At 39.5% G+C, this 18,417-nt stretch overlaps 1 protein-coding gene across 23 annotated transcripts in view; it reads right to left on the bottom strand.

Moving 5' to 3' along the window:
• The window catches only part of NEB (nebulin), a 215,022-nt gene extending 197,174 nt beyond the window's left edge, over nt 1-17,848 (bottom strand). For all 23 annotated transcript variants that reach the window (XM_058715306.1, XM_058715281.1, XM_058715284.1 and 20 more), the window contains exons 1-10: nt 17,752-17,848; nt 17,044-17,128; nt 16,453-16,518; nt 12,785-12,826; nt 10,904-11,125; nt 9,010-9,117; nt 8,429-8,533; nt 7,621-7,725; nt 6,842-6,946; nt 1,819-1,923 (exon numbers count right to left, since the gene is read on the bottom strand). In XM_058715306.1, coding sequence (XP_058571289.1) covers nt 1,819-1,923; nt 6,842-6,946; nt 7,621-7,725; nt 8,429-8,533; nt 9,010-9,117; nt 10,904-11,125; nt 12,785-12,826; nt 16,453-16,488 — 828 coding nt within the window. In that variant the 5' untranslated portion in view covers nt 16,489-16,518; nt 17,044-17,128; nt 17,752-17,848. The remainder of the gene's footprint in view (nt 1-1,818; nt 1,924-6,841; nt 6,947-7,620; nt 7,726-8,428; nt 8,534-9,009; nt 9,118-10,903; nt 11,126-12,784; nt 12,827-16,452; nt 16,519-17,043; nt 17,129-17,751) is intronic.
• Nucleotides 17,849-18,417: the final 569 nt, after the last annotated feature.

The raw sequence follows: 18,417 nt of genomic DNA, 5'->3' as shown, positions 1-18,417 counted from the left end.
CTCTTATTGGATGGTTTGTTGTTGGATGGACTGCTACAGATCATAAGCATTTCTTCCTAAAGTGAGTGTTATTTTGAATGCACAGCAGCCATTAAGAACTTGGTATTTGGGGAAGACTGGGATAAACAGCCAAATACGGTGACTTTCATCCTCCCCCATTCTCCCTTGGCTCACATTGTTATTCCACAAGGGCAAATCCAGCCCCGGTGAGGTTTTCAAGTGTCTAATGATGCCACCGTATCCGGCTGGAGTGGCACAGTCCAACAGGCATATAATGCAAGCTGCCAGTGTAATTTTAGATTTTCTAGTAGCCAATTTTTAAAACGTAAAAAGGAACAGGTGGGAAATTAATTTTAATAATATATTTTTACTTAACAAATAGGTCCAAAAATATTATTTCAACCTGTAATCAGTATAAAAATAATGAATGAGCTATTTTACATTCATTTGGTCATACTAAGTGTTCCCAGTGTATATTTCACACAGAGAAGACCCTCAGTTTATACAATCACATTTCAAATGCTCAATAGTCACATGTGGATGATGGCTACTATATTGATGAGTGCACTTCTAGACTGGTGTGTCTAAATTAGTGGAGACTGGAGCAGTGTGAAAGTGATTTATTTTTTATCACATTCAAATACCCACACTGCACACTCAAGGTAAAAGCATGTTGCAATAGTAAGATAGCTTTTAAAATATGTTTTAAATAAAAATTAAAAATAAATTTTTCTTTACAAATAACCACTTGAAAGGAGCTTTTTCTTTTTCTTCAAAAAAAGGTCCATCACCCTTGTTTTCCATCACCCTTGGTTCCCAACCTTATTTAAATATCAACACTTTCAGTAGGCCAGCTCTTTATGGACAGTTCTAAAGTTTATTTCCGCTTAGCCCTGGGCAAATTTCAGGGTCATGGCATTCCTATTAGTGAAAAGTTACTGTACTTAGCAGATTCTCCAAATAGCCTCCGGTTATACAGTTAGTAGTCTGCAATATCAGACACTACAAACATCATTGAATAGACTTCATCATCCATAACTTTTCTTCCTTCTTCTTTACTAGAGACATCCTTTCCCGCAAAATACCTAAACAAAATGGAAACCTTGAGGTTCCATCAAAATTCAAGCAGAAGACCAAACTGGGACTCAACTCCACAGAGGGCCAAGAAAAAAGTATTTAAAATCAGCAGTATCCCAGGAGAAAGTGGCCTGATTTGAACCAATTTAAAATAGGAATTTAGCATGGGTCTGGTCACCAGTTGGACATCTGTCTCTCTGCATTCTCTGTCAGGCCTGCATTCCTCAGAGCTAGCTTACCAGCCTAAATATAGACAGACTAAGCTGTTTGCCTGGGCTTTAAAAGTTATGAGGTGCACTGCCCATGGCTGTCAAACTAATGGCTATGTCTGAGAGATCACGCATGCATTCTTATTTTCTCCATGTCTGACTGACAGCTATAAAACTGTACACTGAATTAAAACAATCAGATCCTCCAAAGAAAACGTGCGGGGACTCAGTTCTTTGTTAGTATCACTCCTGCGAGTCAAAATGTTAAATGACATCAGGGCACAGGTTCTGTTTTCAAAATGCGGCTTTCACATTTCCTCATCACGGAGACATTAAGCTGGCTAAACATTTATTAACATGGTTCCATGATGTTCACGGATGTAATGTTTTTGCTGCCGACTTTTCAGAGTCGTATTGCAAAAACACCCTTACAGTGTTGGCATTGGGTCTTTAAATCCCCCTTACTTACTTTCTCTGATGTTTGAGATTATTAAGTCAGAGTTTTCAAGGGAGGCCAGTCCTATGTACTTACCTTGCTCACTTGATTGGTCACTTTCTTTGCAAACTCTATATCTGGAGGATCCGGCAGAGATGTGAATTGAGATTGCTGTTCAGCATGACCTTTTTTGTAGGCGATCTGACAAAATAAAAGACAGGGACGCTCATGAGCCACAGAAAATTATTCTATTTCCCATGTTCCATTTGTTGGCAATTTTGAAAAAGACTATGTATTCATCTGTATTTGAAGTCTTAAACTTTAGTCTATCACATAACAGTAACTTATCCTTGCAGATGCTACACGCCCTTGCTCTCAGTATTACCAGCAATTCCTATTTCGTTAAGTCTTCCCTCTTCAAGATTATTAATCCTAGATCTGTTTCCTTCCATTTGTATCCATGCCATGATTTGCAGTTGAAATTATTCTGTTAACTGGCATCCTCAACTCCCAATCTCTTGTCTTTACATCAGCTACCATACCCCTAGCTCTGGATCAACTCAACTACACACTTCCTCTAATCTTATATCCAGGATGATGAGTGACACTGAAGAAAATCACACAACTCTATTGATTGGATAATGATAATGTGATAAGCATGATTAAAAGGGCCACTGGAAGAAGGTACAGAAGTGGGAGAGGGGGCCTCTTGAACCTAAGCCCTTAGCTTGAAGTCAGGGTGCCTACCTAGTGATACGTGCTTATGAACAACAGCTTGCTTGGGGCTCTGTGCCCGATACTCTGAGTTTATGGTATCCAATTGCCACTTTGCCTTCAATGAAGCTTGAAAACCCCATTATGCATCTCTGGTCAGTCTCTACTTTCAGTGGCTAGTGTAAAACCCCAAGACTGTCCTTAGGCCCCCAGTCAACTCTCAGCTTCCTCTCTCATAGAGTAAAGGGAGGCTATACATATGCTTAGCTTTCCCTGTACTCATCCCTCCTTCCCACCTGCTGCATGGTTCAGAGAATCAACCCTTGTAGGGCAGGAGTCCTGTACTCAGACAGCTGATCCCTCCAGTAGCCCTCTGGACCTAGATCCATCCATTGCCCCTTCTCTTTCTTGACAGCTTCAACTGCTCCCTCTTCATTGGTTCCTTTCCTTCAGCCTGTGAAAGGCCTCTCTTGTCTTAAAATAAGTATCATGTCTATTAATCATGCAGCGCCTTCACTCTTTCCCTCCTTTGTTCCTCCACTACTGACTACTTAGACATTTTCTTCCACCAATCTTGAGCCCTGCCCCCACAATGCAGAACTATTTGTAGGTCCCCAGACCCACAAAAACCTCTTATGCCCCTGAACCTTGTACCTGCTGTTCCCTTTTCCCTGGAATGCCCCAGCTCCACACTCTCCCCATGTGCCTGCAAGCTGCTGCTCATTCTCCACGTCACAGTCTCCCCTCCCTAACCTGAGGACCTTTTCCTGGGATCTCACTCAACTTGGCCCTTACTTCCTTTAAAGGAATTATCAGATGACACTGTGATTGGTTGCTTACACATCTGTCCCACCTTGGACTATGAGCTCTGGGATGATAGAAAACATACCTGCTCATCTGTGAACACTTGTGGCTTGCACAGAGACTGACTAGAGCGAAGGTTCAATGATTGATTTCTGAATGTGTGTTTTATACACTGTGGCCATTGGGGGAAATCACAAAAGGAGATTTATCATCCCAACTCTTCTACTCACTTGTGAGACTTCTACAAATTATTTCTCCTTCCATGTGGCAGTATTCTTATTTACGACATAAAGAGGTTGGATAGTTCGAAGGTCCCAGTCATCTCCTTCATGGTTTAACCAAGTCTAGCTATGTCTTAGTTTAATAATGTCTACCTACTGCCTATAACAAAAGTTTTATGAACATTAAATCAACAGGGATACAAAAGAGCAATTTTAAAATGTACTTATATTAATTCTACTGCTCAATCTTTTTGTTGTTGTTGTTGTTAAGTAGTGAAGACTTTATTTTAGGCATAGGGCAATTGGTATTTTCCATGGCTGGCTAAGTCCTCAGAGAGTATACAACATCCTATCAAGAAAAATGTTTACTAACTATGACATTCTGTCAAGAATTTTCAGAGAAATCAGATCTGGAAGTCCTAACTTCTCAGGAATCTTATTCAGAATTCTGTATAGTTAGAATTCTGCACTCTGGCCAGCTTAAGGACTCTCTTGGGGTTTGCAAAGTATTTTGTCTCTGCTTAGATAACAAGAAAAACATAGTAAGTAGGGTTCAGAGAAACTGGAAGAAGGTGCAGGAGAGGGAGAGAAAGCCTCTGAATCCAAGCCCTTAGTCTGAAATCTACATGCCTATCCAGTCGTATGTTCTGTGAACAACAGTTTGCTTAGGGTTCTGTGCCCAATAACTGTAGAAGTTTACGGTACTGACATTATTCATAGGCATGTTGGTAATCTGATACTTAGTGCATAGTTAATCTGCAAAACATAAAAAATAAAAAATAAAAGCCATACCTTAACTGCCAAGTTTTTCTAAAGATGGGAAGATTTTACTTCATTGTTATATATTCTCCATTATGTAGTCTACCGAGAGATCTCAAAATACGTGGCCAACTTTAACTGTTCAAAGTCCATAGCACTAGAGTGGCATGAGGTGTCCCTTCATCTCTCCATTTTATGGGTAAAGGAGACATTTGGAGATTAAGTGTCTTCTTGGAAACCTCTTCCTAGGCTTACATGACATGGCAGTTCCTGGTTGTCCTTCAACTTCCTTGTTCGTGGCTGGCTCCTTTCCAGATGTCCTAAGTGTGGTGTCCTCCAAAACTCTGCCCTTGGCCATACACTGTTCTGCCTCCCTCATACATGGTCACGCCTGCAGCTGTCACTTTTATTCTGATGACTCTCAAGTGTTAATCTCTTTCCTGCTCTCACACCTATGCAACAGTATGAAATTTCTAATTTATCTATAAAATGTCTTGATCTGAATGTTTCATTATCTCAACTCCATTTCTCTTTCCACGAATGCATATTTACCACTTGTACCCCTATATACCCAGACTACCAGTCTTTCACCTTAACTCCTCTATGGCTCCTTTCTTTCTTTCATCTCCAATATCCAATGTCCTTAACACTTTTACAATACTTACTACCTTCAGATTCCGTTCTTCTTCTCCTTTGTCCCTGTCATCCCTTCAATCCTTCTGTATTACTTAAAATAGCCTTCTTAAAATTATCACAATTTTTCTAGTCTCAATGCACTGTATTGTCTGTAAAATTTTTCCATTTGCTTTTAGCATATTGTTTTCCCCACCAAAATCATATGATATCTCTTATTGAATACATATCATGTCAAAGCTATGATATGATTTTGCCTGATTTTCAAGGTCCTGCTGCCAGTTTCTTAAACATGGTCTCCTAACTAGGCACACACAGCATTCACTTTCTTTGCCCTCTCTAGACTCATTTCACTTCTGTCCCTTTGTTCAAGTGCTCGCTCTACTTGAAAAGCCTTTCCTGTTCATCACTGCCCATTCCCTTTGGATTACCACTTCCACATGGCCTTTGCTAACTGCTTGCATGTGCCCTGTCTTTCAGCAAGTATTAGACTATAGAATTTGCTTTCTATTTAAATATAAAAATATAAAATTAAAAAAATTAAAAAGTTTTTCATGTTATTTAATATATAACACTTTCATGTTATCAGCCTGATTATAAATTCTCAAGGGAAAGGATATGAAAACTTCTTATACTTTTCTATCCTGCTAGGTATGCATGCATAATGGACTTTCAACAGATAACTATTGATCACTTGATAAAGGTTACACAACAGTATTGTAGATTTATGAGATACAGAACCGAAAAGCTAAGTTAAAAGAGAAGCAAGAGGTCCTTACACATCAAAATGGGTACTGTGTACTAGATGGCCTTAAATTTTTGTTATGGCTTCATTAGTTCCTAACTTACTCTATGGAAAGATAGGAGTATTTCTATGCTATATTTTAACCAATTATATGCAAATGGAGATAGAAATATGCCCACTAAATTTGCAAATGATATCAAGTGAGAGGCAATAAAAAATTAGACCTCAAAAGCTGGAGATGCCATCAAATGAATATGCATAATTCCAGTACAGGGCAAGATAGGATCCTAAGATCCACTGGAAGTAAATCACAGTAATTTTCAACTGACTTGTTGAAAATTTCAACTGACTTACATTCACAGTGAATGTAAGAGGTTCCCGGGGCTTAGTTGACAACTGAATGAAAAACAACTTGTTAAATAATAAAACAGTGCTCTCCTGAAGACTAGAGTAGTAGTCTTTTCAATACAGCAGCTAACAAATCCAGGGGTCAAGAAATAAAGAACCTCAAAACAAGGGAAAGTGCTAGAATCGAGTGGGGCTCTCTGCTGCTGCCACTGCTTTCAACCTAAGGACTAAAACTATTAGGCTTTTTAGTTCCTCTAATTAACTGTTTTCAAGGTCTAAAATGCTAAAATTCTGGCCAGGGGACTGCTGATTTTTACTAACTCTGAAATATCCTCCTTGTACACCCAATGGCAAGAGCTTTTTGCGAAGTAACTACACAAACATGTTTGGACAAGTATGGCAGTCCATGTAGAAAAAGGGGGACAGACCACAATTCAGACTTCATAATTAAGATAGTTCAATAACATTTTTCACTTAATATGTTTGGGAAAGTGGCTATGATCTCAATAGGTTTTTAAAAATGCCCCTGTAACGTCACAGAAAAACTTCAACTCCAGCCAAGGGGACAGAGGGCAGATGCTGCAGTGGAAAGAACACTGGTCTTGAGATCACAAGACCAGGCCTCTAATCTGGGCTTTGCCACTAATGACCTATGTGGTCTTAGACTCAGGTTCTTCACCTATGAAAAAACAAGATTGGACTAAATTATATCTAATATAAGTTATAAAATCCGATTTAAGTAGACATCATAAATTATAATGACTCTAGATGTATTCATCTGCAATAATGACAGTTAGTCTTTTCGAAAGAAGAACTGCAATGAACATGTGGCCAGAAGACAATCTGAGGTCTTCTGATTCCACCCTGCCAATGAGGTTGACTGTATTTTACTTACATCACTGAGGGCTTTCTGGGCTTGGGCAACCCTCCTCAGCTCTGGACTATCATTGTATGGGTAAAACAAGCTCTTGTCAGCTTCCCAGTCTTCAGTGTATAGTTTCTAAATCAGGAAAGAGTGAAAAGTTATGAGAAAGTGAGCTCACACTTACAAGAAATATACAATTTTGAATTCATCCATCAATAGCAAAAAGAGCCAAGGTCAAGGTGAGATCAAAGGTAAATAGAATCCACAGATAACCTTCCCCTTTCCACCCAGTCAGAGTCATATTTATTAATAACTCGTCCTGCTTTCCTGGCAAATCTTATTTTCAGAAGAGTAAATGTGTCTGACTTGGTTTCTTCTCTGGGACTTCACCTGCTTCCTGCAACAAGTATTAATCCAAGTGTAAGGAGCCGGGAGGCACTTAGCATAGTTTCTGTCAGAAAATAAACATTGAGTAAGAGTGATGGCCAGAAATACCCAAAGTGTAGCCCAGGGTCTATACTTTGTGGGTCTCTCAGAGCCAGTTCCCCGGTGCATCTTCGTTCTCCCCATGTGTTCCTTCATCAGGGTTGCTCAGGCTCCCACCAGGACCCTCTCCTCTCCTCTACTCCACAGCTTTCTTCTCAGTTCCTCCTTGCCAACACCTACCCTGCAACCTGCATGGCTCAAGGATACTCATAAAAAGACTGAGGAACTGCATTCCCGATTATCAAAAGTACTGGGTATTCCTCTAAATTACACATTGAAAGGACATAGGAAGACAGAAGTCATGACAGAGCAGAAGCTCTTACCTTACTGAACATGGCTGTGTTCTTAACTGCCTGGACAAGTTCAGGGGCATCAGGGGGAAGCAGGTACTTATCCTTGGTGTCTTCCCAGTTCTGCTTGTATAAAACCTAGTCAGAAAGAGCAGAGGACGTGTGGTTGATGTCTCCCCCAAGGGCATGAGGGTTTAGAGAACACAGTGTTGTGAAGTCTTTCATTATCAAAGTGTCCTCACACAAGAGGCTGCCCTTGTGCCTTTGTGTTTTACTAGCATCAATGGTGAAAACATTGACCATGTCAACATCCCATAATACTTTTCCTGCATTAGTAAGCTTTTACTTGAAAAGTCTGATTTTTTTTTTTTAACTAAATCATGATTATGATTCTCTATAGATTCCTTTTAAAGGCTGCAATCTTACTGGCCATTGGCTCAATTTGGATAGTAAACGTGTTTCTTTTGACTTATGTGTTATTTTTAAATGTTTTTAATTAGTTGCCTACATTTGAAATTTGAGCATTTCTCATAAAAATGAAGCTCCCTAGCCTCTTTAAAAATAAATCAGAGACTTTGGGGACATCGGGACTGCACTCTGTATAGCAGCTGCCTGGAGCTGAGTTGCAGGGCATATGCTCTCCAAGCCACCATAGGTCCTACGGCCACTTCAGTCATCTGTGCAGCCTTCCTGACATGTGTGGATACCAGAGCTCATGAGTCCCCTGGATTTAAATGAGACTGGTGAGCAGGATCAGGCCTGTCCAGTTTTCTCCTCTAAGGCCAGGTAGAGGTAATCTACGTGCTACTTAGCATCCCAGCCATCCATAACATGACCTCACCTTACTGACTTGCTGCGACACTTTCTTTGCATGTTCAATGTCCTTTGCTTTTTCGTCTACGTGACAGATAGTTTTAGCAACATCGCCATCCATTCGATACTTAACCTGCAGAAATAATATACAGAGTTCATGACAGGCATGCACATGTGAGTATACTAAAGGGTATCTTCTAACAAAAGGGCATTAACCCAATGACTCAACGTCTGCACCACAAAGCAGACTTTCCACATTTTAGGTAGAAAACTGTGATCTCCAAAAATCTGCAGAGTCCCTGCATTTATTGCATATCTGCTTTCCTGGCTGAATTTCAGCCTCCCTGCTCTCCTACATGGAAGACCACAGTGAATTCGAATTTACCATCTCCTATCTCTTAAGCTAACTTGCTAAGCCAAGCTTTTAGAGGTCTCTTGGGGTTCACATTTAGAGCAACATAATCTATAGCCAATACTTCCTCTAGATTTCTGGACTGGCTCACAGCAATCCGACTGCTCATTTTCTCTACACCAATTAAAGCCCTCAATTCCCAGTGATGGGCATGTTTTTGACATGTCTGTCTTCTTTCTTTTAGCAATGCAGCCCACCTCACTGAGTTGATCTTGTACTTTCTTGATTCGGCGAAGTTCTGGGGTATCGGATGTGATGGCATATGGCTGTCCTTTAGCTTTCTCATACTTCTCCTTGTATTTATTCTGAAAAGAGTATCAGATATTAGCCTAAAACCTGATAAGACAGCAGCAGAAATTTCAGGCAATGTATTTATCTCCAATAGATTAAAAAAAAATCCTGCAAATTCTAACAATTATCAGTTATAACAGCTTTTTGTCCCCTACCCTGATTCTCAGCAAAAACTAAAATAGATTTGTTAATTGCTCTTCTTAAACCCAGTTGGATACTTGAGACAGCAGAAATTTTATTACAGACTATTGTCTTGGAAATGCCCTAAAATGATTCTCTCAATGTTTTTATTGCACACATAAATGCACACATAAAAAGCCAGAACCTCAATAATTTTAGCAAATATAGAAATTATCTGAAAAGATTTGATTGCTAATACAATGCAAAAATATTCCATTCAGGAGTTCAATCTCAGTGGTTCAGATAGCTGAGACACCAGCTGAATTAATGGAAAGTCTGAATTATGGAGTATTTTGAAAAGGAATGCAATTTTGTTATTTCTGCTAAATATACAGAGTTCTCACTTTAATAACAACATGTATAATTTATCATTATTAATGCTTCAATAATACTCTTGAATGTAGTCAGCAATCTAAATTATACTCTTGATTTTATCAGTAACCATTTTAAAAATACTATAAACCTTTGACAACATTTTCTTCAAGCTATAGAAGTTCTAGGATATTAGTGTCAGAATTTGAGACTTTATGGCAACAAACTGACAAAAAATTTTCTATTTTTTGCTGAATACCGCAAGGATAAAGGAGGCAAAATAATCTTGTTTTTACAGATCAAAGTCTTAGAAAACTAGGTTTTAGATCATTCGAGACTCTGAACTAGAAATTTACCAAATAGTCCCCAGGAGTTAACACTAAACCAGACATAAATATTTACTGACCAATCGCAACAGGATGCTTTTGACATAAGCATTTAGTCCTATATAATCCAATGCTCCCCTGAGCTGCTTTTCGTTTTTTTAAAGCTGCTGGAGGCTATGCCACCTAGTGAGACCTCAGCCCACATGGACAATCAGTAAATGAGATCCAATCTGCTTCCAGTCAGTATAACTTGTTACAGTCTAACTGTACATGGAAAGTTAAGGACGAGGGACCTTCAACAGCAGTGATTCTGGACTAAGGCTGCACATTAGAGCCACCTGGGCCGCTTTTAAAAATCTTTATGCACAGGTCCCAACCGCGGATAAAACCAGAACAGCCTGGGTATCCATAATTCTAAACCTCCCAGAGGATCCCAATGTGCGGCCACAGTTAAAATCCACTGTTCTGGGGTATAGTCGAACATTCCAATCCTCATTTCAGAGGAGTTCTTACTCTGATCCTGGTGTTCTGAACTACACATTCTTCTTCGCTATACAACTCTTAAAGATCATTTTACATATTGTTAACTAGTCTACTTTAGGGGCATCCTGCTCAGGCATAGTTTTAATTAGACGTTATTTAGCTTCTTTGAACTGATTTCAACTGAATATATTCAGGACTTCATTATTCTAGATTGGCTAACAAATTGTGATTAAATACCAATAAATGCTGTACGATTGGCCTTCTGCTTAATTTGTGGGAATAATTTCAGAAAGGATATTTTCCCTGATACTGCAATGGTGCAAATGAATTAGAGGAAAGGAAAATTAAAGAGTCACAAGAGCTTATATTTCTGCAGAATAAGTTGTTGTCTCATAGGAGGTTGAGAAACAAAATCCAGCTAGCATCCAAAACAGAGTCGGTAGAGATCAGTAATTTCTCACTAACAGAGCCAGATTAGCAGAAATGGTTTGAAACTTACAGGGCTAAAGAGATCCTGCATTTTCTGACTGTGTACAATGTAGGGCGTCATGAACTTAGAAGAATCCAATTTCTTCCGGATAACCCTCTTCCTCTCCAGTGGCTTGGCTGGTACCGGCTCTGCCGATACTGGCTGTGCCAGTGCCGGTTTGGAAGTTTCTGATTGCTCATAGTCAGATGTGATTGTCCTTGTTGTCGTAGTTTCATAGACTTTTGTTATTGTCTGAAAATGTGACATGCAGTTCAACATTGTTATGTAAGTAAAAACCGTGATATCACGATCTTGTATATACACATTATTCTGACCTCGAGTCAGACTTACATTCCTAGTGTTATTCCTACATATTTAAAGCCAGTCAAAGCAGTAAATCATATACTCGGTCCATATGAAAGTACATCACGTTACATAAATCTGAATGCTGACTGTTCAAGATGGCGTGGAACAAAAAGTTTACTCCTTAGTAATTTGCTACAGGGCCTTAACATTCCATTTGTAGAAAAGAACCCAAACCCCTTAAGGTTGGATGAAAGTCAGAAATACAGTATTCTTAACCATTTAAAATCTCAAATCGTCTAGGTAAAGTAAAAGCAAACGTGGGATCAAAGAACAAAAGATGAAGATGATCAAATAAAGCTCAAATTCTTGATTTTATATTCACTTGCAAATGAGTCTAAGAAGAAGTTGGTTGCTTGTTCCCCAGGTCTTTAGGCATTCTCCCCTGCAGTCTAACACAAAGAATAATGAATTCTAAAGAATGAATCACATCAGTATTACAAGTGATTACCATTCTTTTGGCTTAGTTAATTAATCTGAACCGGAGTGCCATTTACACCAATAAATGTTTAGGTGGACAAGGATAACGATGACAACATAAGGGGGTAATTATCCTTACAACAGTCCTATGCATGCGGTAGGTGGGAAATGACTGTTTCTTACAACAGGCTGTATAGTGGAAGAAACTAAGGCCCAAAGTTTGGGTGTGGTCCAAGGTTAAAACTACTGGATGTAAGAAAAGAAGGTAGGCAGACAAGTCTTCAATCCATCTCACAGCATGATTTCCTTCACAGCTAATATCATCTGTACCAAATGATGAAGAGAAACTTAAGTAGCAAGGAAATTGTACCTCTACGACAACTTCCCCTAGTGTTGTCAGATCATTGCTAATAGGTGGCTTTCTGCCCATTATTACTGACGTACGGTTGATGGTGAGAAATGAACCAGTTCACAGCATCTACAAATGTTAGGTTTCATGCAATCACAGGCTCTTGGAGCAGGCTCCAGGGATAGCCATCCCTGTTTGTCACGATCAAGAAAAACTGCTCTATTCAGAAAATAAACTGTGAGTGAGGGATTTCACCTTAGAAAAAAATTTCCACCTTGGAATATCTATGGGAATGGCTTTCTTAGAATTCCTAATGTGCTAAAATCTAAGTGGCACTTCACTGCACCATCAGGGACATAGGCTTCGCGGTGCTGTCCCTGTTGGCAGAGACGGTGCCCCACAACTTACAACTCTATATAATAAAACAGCTGGTTCCCATGCAAATCGTATGTCCAAGGCTATGTGATTGCTGCAGTCACAGAGTGGTGATGGCCATTGATATTGCTTTAATGAGCACCACCTACACCAAAAATACTACACGAACAATGGGGGAATGATCCCCAATCACTTTGGATACGTTCAATAGCAAGAACAGGGACGTATTCTGTCAAACAAGTAGCATTCGTTCTTGTATCATCTGCTGCTGGGCACACGTAGGTGAGGGATTCTTCTCAGATTCTCCCTTTGCCAGCTCTTGTAGCCCTGGAGGTCTGCGAGAGGGGAAGGCTCTGCCTGCTTTAATCAGCATGCAGTTCATGCAGACACAGGTTGGGTCTTACCTCTCCTGGCACCTCTTCATAGACTGTCTCTTCTGTGTAGTACTATAAATAGAACACAAAGGAATCATCATGAGAACAAAGCAGAAATCACCTCTCCTCTGCCTCAGCTGAACCACTGGATTATTTCACTAGCTCAGCCAGTGTGCACTATCTGTGGGAAGCAAGTACACAAGGGAGCGTCTTCACATTTTGGGACCCATTTTAGCTTTGTGAAACTTCAGGGGAGTTAAAGCGAATGCTACCAGACAAGGCAAGGAGATGCAGAGTGATGAGAAAGGTGTCTGAGGCTGATTATTTATTAGGGGCAGTTATTTAACTTGAGACAAGGTAAGACTTTTTCTTACAGTACCCAGGGCAGAATTTGCAGAAAAAAATATACTAACAATATCCTGAGTATGTGGGTTGGGCAGAAAAAAAAAACCAAACTTGCCGTAACTCACTATTTGTGACTAACAATAAAACGAAACAGAAACCTCAATGTGAATAACATTTTTAACTGGATTGTATCATGGAAATAATAGACCCGAAAGCATATACACATCTCGATTATCCGTACACCCTCCTGATTACTAAGGAATGAAAGTTTCTTCCAGAGTGCGGGGTGTATCCTTTCATAGCACAATGGTCTTGAAAGGATGCAAAGATGAAAATTTACAAATGCCAAGGGGAGAGTGAAAAAATGCAAAGATTTCTCAGCACAAGACGTGGGAAAGTTAGGCTGCAGTTTGTAGCTGATGGCTGCGAGGTGCCTGCAGCCTGGATCTGAAATCAAACCTACTTTTGTTCTACTTCTGACATCACGGGCAATAAATAGATGCTGATGGGAACTGGCTGACATTTTGTTTCAGATGCGTAAGGGGAGTGGAATCCTTCCCCCAGCCTCACCCAGCAAGAAGCAAAGCCTCAGGCCGAGGCACAAAGGAAAGGGATAAAAAGGAAACATTTGGCTCATTTTCTCAATCAACAAAATGTATAACATTTTATGCTTCCTTTTTCTTTTCCCTGCCACCAAAACATACTCAGGGAGAGGGTAAAACACTGACTTCTTAATTTCCCTCAGTTGGCCTCTGTTGTTTTGCCCCTTGGTTCAGTGAACGCTTATCAAGTTATTTAACCATTGTCAATAGGCCGCAGGCTCTATTTCGTCTGCAGGAAGATAGGAGAAAATTTACCTACTGTCTCCTACTCTTGGGCTTTCTTTGCTCCTGTACTATTTCTTTAGTTTAAAATCTAATTCTATCAGTGTGTCCTTGCACAGAGCGACAGAAACCACAAACTCCGAAAGGACAGAGAATTTCTCTTTTATATGCCTGTGCCTTCGTCACACGGGAAATATCATTTGGACATTTTAGGGAATACTGTTTAATGCTGATCCACACACAGCCATGCCTGTGGCCACACAAAACATCAGTGACTCGAGAAGAAATTTTAAACTAAAATGAATGATTCACAACTGTTTAGGATTTTCTGAGCCCCCAAGCAAAAGCAGATCTTTGGGAGCTATCCAACTTTACCTTTGCTCTAATGGCTCTCACCATTAGTAAATGTATCTCAGAAAGAAGCTTATAAAAAAAGTAATGTTACTCAAATGGTTGGCATTAACATATATGCCAAATCTCACTTTTTTTAGAGCTGTGCCACTAATTAGATAGTACATCCTTGCTTCTTGTCCTTTCTATCCAAGTTAAAAAAAAATTTTTTTAATGTTTATTTATTTTTGAGACAGAGAGAGACAGAGCATGAACGGGGGAGGGTCAGAGAGAGAGGGAGACAGAATCCGAAGCAGGCTCTAGGCTCTGAGCTGTCAGCACAGAGCCCGACGTGGGACTCGAACCCACGGACCGTGAGATCATGACCTGAGCCGAAGTCGGACGCTTAACCAACTGAGCCACCAAGGCGCCCCAAATCCAAGTTTAAGTTTGAATAGAGATGGATAGCACAATTTTATTTAGATGTCCAAGGTCCCCAGAAGATATATTTTTAAAGCTAGCTCTTGTTTTTGAACTCTTCCCTGACCATCTTCTCAAATTTGCCACCATCCCATTCTTCATGGCATCTTTTCTGAGGTCAGAGAGCCCTTGGTTGAACACTCTCTGGCAGGAAGTCTATCCATTTAGCAACTGCTGGTCAGACCCAGAAGCAGTACTAGGAACAAAATGGCAAGGATGAGATGCCTAAAAATAAAAATAGTCCCCTCCGTTTTTATGACATCTAGTTAAATCAATCAAGTCTAGCACTGAGGATAACTTCCAGTGACCAATGAATACAATTATTTTAAGAAAAACAAGGGATTTTTTTTTTAAGTTGGAGGCTAAAAATTATCACTGGTATTACCACCATAGGGAAGGCAATCTAATGTATAATTGTGTCAATGTTTTAATAGACATTATTCTGATCCATAAGGACATATGTAAAACAATAACACCAGTGATAATACTGAGCACTGAGAATGTAGCCTTTGGCGCTTAAGCCAGAGAGGTGGAAAGTTCTACTGTAGGAGATTCATTCTGTGTTTTTTTCCCTAGATCCCTCAATAATAAAAGCAATTTTATTTGTAGAATAACAAATTTTTCTTCACCTAAACATAAACTGGCCGCTAAAATAATCTTCCAAAGACAAATTTTGGCACTTTAATTTGGAATTTGGTTCTGGGTAGCTCTTAATTTCATTCTGATGAAGAAGCACAGATTTTCAAAACTACCTCCAAGTATCATCGGCACTCGGAGATTTTCATATGTTTAGATCATCATTAATTATGAAGTATCAAGCACTTTCAGATTCAATGGCAATATATTTATATGGATTATAGCCCCTAAGCTTTTAGGTTTTATTTCTAGAATGTGAAGCTGAAGGCAAGAGCTGGTGAAGAAAAACCATAATGTGATTTTAAAATTTTTATAAAACAATCAATTAACAGCTCTGTAAAATGTGTCAGATGTCCAGAGGAAGTTTTTTAAGATGTCCACTTCAGTCTTTGCTTTCCTCCCCCCAACCCAAAATTTAAAAGCAAAAGCTAGTCTCGTTCCCTTAGGTAAATATAATAGGATTGGTCAGAAAGCTGACCCCGATTGACATCCTGATTGGCTCCAAATGTCACTTGTGAGTACGGCAAATTTCTATTTACAGGTATGTGTGCACATTTACATATATATATATATATATGTGTGTGTGTGTATAGTCTTACATATGTGTATAATCTCATATATCTTATTCTGAACATTGAATCCATATCACCCTATAGAGGATCAGCTGGTTGAAGCAAAGAGCAAATAGCTCTTTTTTCCCTATTGCTCTGCAGAAACTAAAAAATAGAGTTCAGTTTTCGGAACTATCTCTTCATCTCCTCTGTCCCTTTGATCAGGAGAGTTGGCAGGTGGGAAAGAAGGAGTTTTAGAAGACAAATGAAAACCCGCCTTTCCCCCACACCATGTTTTTCTGAGAGTTTAAAGAAAAACACAAGTGGGAAACAGTGATATTTCTTTTCAATTCTAAATCCCACATAATTATAGTGAAACCGAACATAAAATATTCCTTTCTCATGCTTTAATAATGAGTCTTTGTGAAGTTATAATAGACAATGTATTTTTCAAGTGATTAATTCACCTACACAGCTTCGATTGTTGCTACATAAAACACTTGGCTGTCAGAGTCAGGTGTTTTAGTCTTACCTCCACAACCTCCTCATATTCTTCGTCATCGGCCATTTTCCCAGAGTAGTAGCAGCACCCTACAAACTTTCCATATTCCAAAAATTAGAAACACATTAGAATCTCTCCCTAGGACTGAAATCATAACATGACAAAAACAGAATTTAAGACTTCTCCAGTCTACATACCCATAGATTCTTGGAGGCTAAGCAAGATATTTAAATACAGGTCTAAACAACTGAGGCTTCAAATTACTCTCTCTTGATTCCCTCAGGAACGTGTTAAATACTGGTACTTCTAGCTACGGGATCAATTGAGTTCATTGTACAACTTGCAAAAGGAAGTTGAGGGAAGAAAGCGAGAGGGTTTGGATTCAAAGAAACAGAGTATTTCTATTTCTAAATACTTGCCGAAAGACATTTTCAAGCAAAAGCGTTAGTGAGAGGGAGGTCAGCTTGGCTCCCAGAAGTTAGAACTTTCCCCCAGCAACAAAATTCTAAGAGGGCTGCTTTTGGTCCCCACGCCGCTCTAATACATGGTAGCATTCTAGCCTACGCTTGAAATTAGAACACAGAAAAACAAATCAATCGTTTTAGAAGAAGAAATAGAAACCTCAAGGCAATGGGGTTATTTCCCCCCCGAACACCATTGGCTTCTATGGATTTTTCTCTTCTGTTTCTGTAGCTCTTCCTCAAACCTGAAAAATAGGAAACGTTTAAAGCACTGATTGAAGTATGTGTAAGATTGTGGGTCTTTGGCTCAAGCTTCTAATTCAGGAACTAACGAAAGGATCTCCCAAGGCCTTCTTAGTTTGACGCCAGAGAGTGGGACTCTCCTGATAAAAGTGGATGATGACTTGGAGCAGCTGTCCCTTCGCCCAAAGATATTTGCCATGTAAACCAATACCCCGCCATGGCTGGTTTTGTTAAGCTGGCGAAACTGCCACTCCTTCTGAGGCAAATGAAGCCCAGTAGAACAGGATAAATATAGGAATGCAGAACATAGATCCTTTTTCATCCTAATATATTTAGAAAAAAAAAAAAAATCAAAGGCAAAACATTTTTAAAAATTTTTCTGTTTGGACGAGAAAGCCAACTCAGTCAAGCAGTAAGTTGGTTAGTAGAGGACTTGACTCTAATCACACACCACATGGCAGATGTAAGTAGGGCCTGAGTAGGGCAATAGGGTCACAAGCTCTTCCAGTCACACTTTCATCACTAACTTCCCCAGTTATGACCCCAAACTTTGGAAAATACTTAACGGAAACTGCAGAACATCTCCAGAAAGAATATGTCAGAAAAAGCCATAAACTGGCCTTACCTTTACTCTATCAAAGCAATTTCCTCAGCAGCAAAGCCTCTCCCAACTCTCCCCTCCTGAGAACCCCAGGCAAGAGCAGCTTGGTGCCTGGGCTCCCAATTATCACGTGGCAACAGCAGCCAATCAGACCCTGAGTCGCTCGAATTTCAGAAGCTAAATATACTGAGTGATCTTCTAAAAACCACCTGTTCATCAATTCCACTAAAGGATAAAGGGTAACAAATTGCTTGCTTAGAACTATTCAAATGTAATGGAATTTTACCTAAGTTCCAGCATATGGAGTTCAAATTTAGGTTTAATCTCTCATTTCCTGCAACCCTATTTAATACCATATTCACGTAAAAAAATTAGGATAAAATAAGCATGTCTTGGAGGGGCTGTGACCCTTCTGTAGCTGCTTTCTTCACGTCATTTGTCCCCTTTTGTACAGCTCACCAGGTGAGCTACAGGTAAGTTTCAGGAGTCAATGTGAAAGAAATAACGGAATAAAATTCATGAAACAACAAGTTGGCAAAACAATGTTTAAAGTCGTGATAAAATGAAATGACAGGTGAAAATATTTGATGTGACCCTAGATAACCACAGGGTGTATTTAGAGAGCATAGGCCCCATCATTTTTCTGTTACTAAACCAGAGGGGGGTGCCAAGACCATACTCATTTTCTAC

This window comes from Neofelis nebulosa, chromosome 2 (assembly GCF_028018385.1).
Source record: "Neofelis nebulosa isolate mNeoNeb1 chromosome 2, mNeoNeb1.pri, whole genome shotgun sequence".
Taxonomy (NCBI): domain Eukaryota; kingdom Metazoa; phylum Chordata; class Mammalia; order Carnivora; family Felidae; genus Neofelis; species Neofelis nebulosa.
This window is presented reverse-complemented; position numbering and strand designations above follow the sequence as displayed.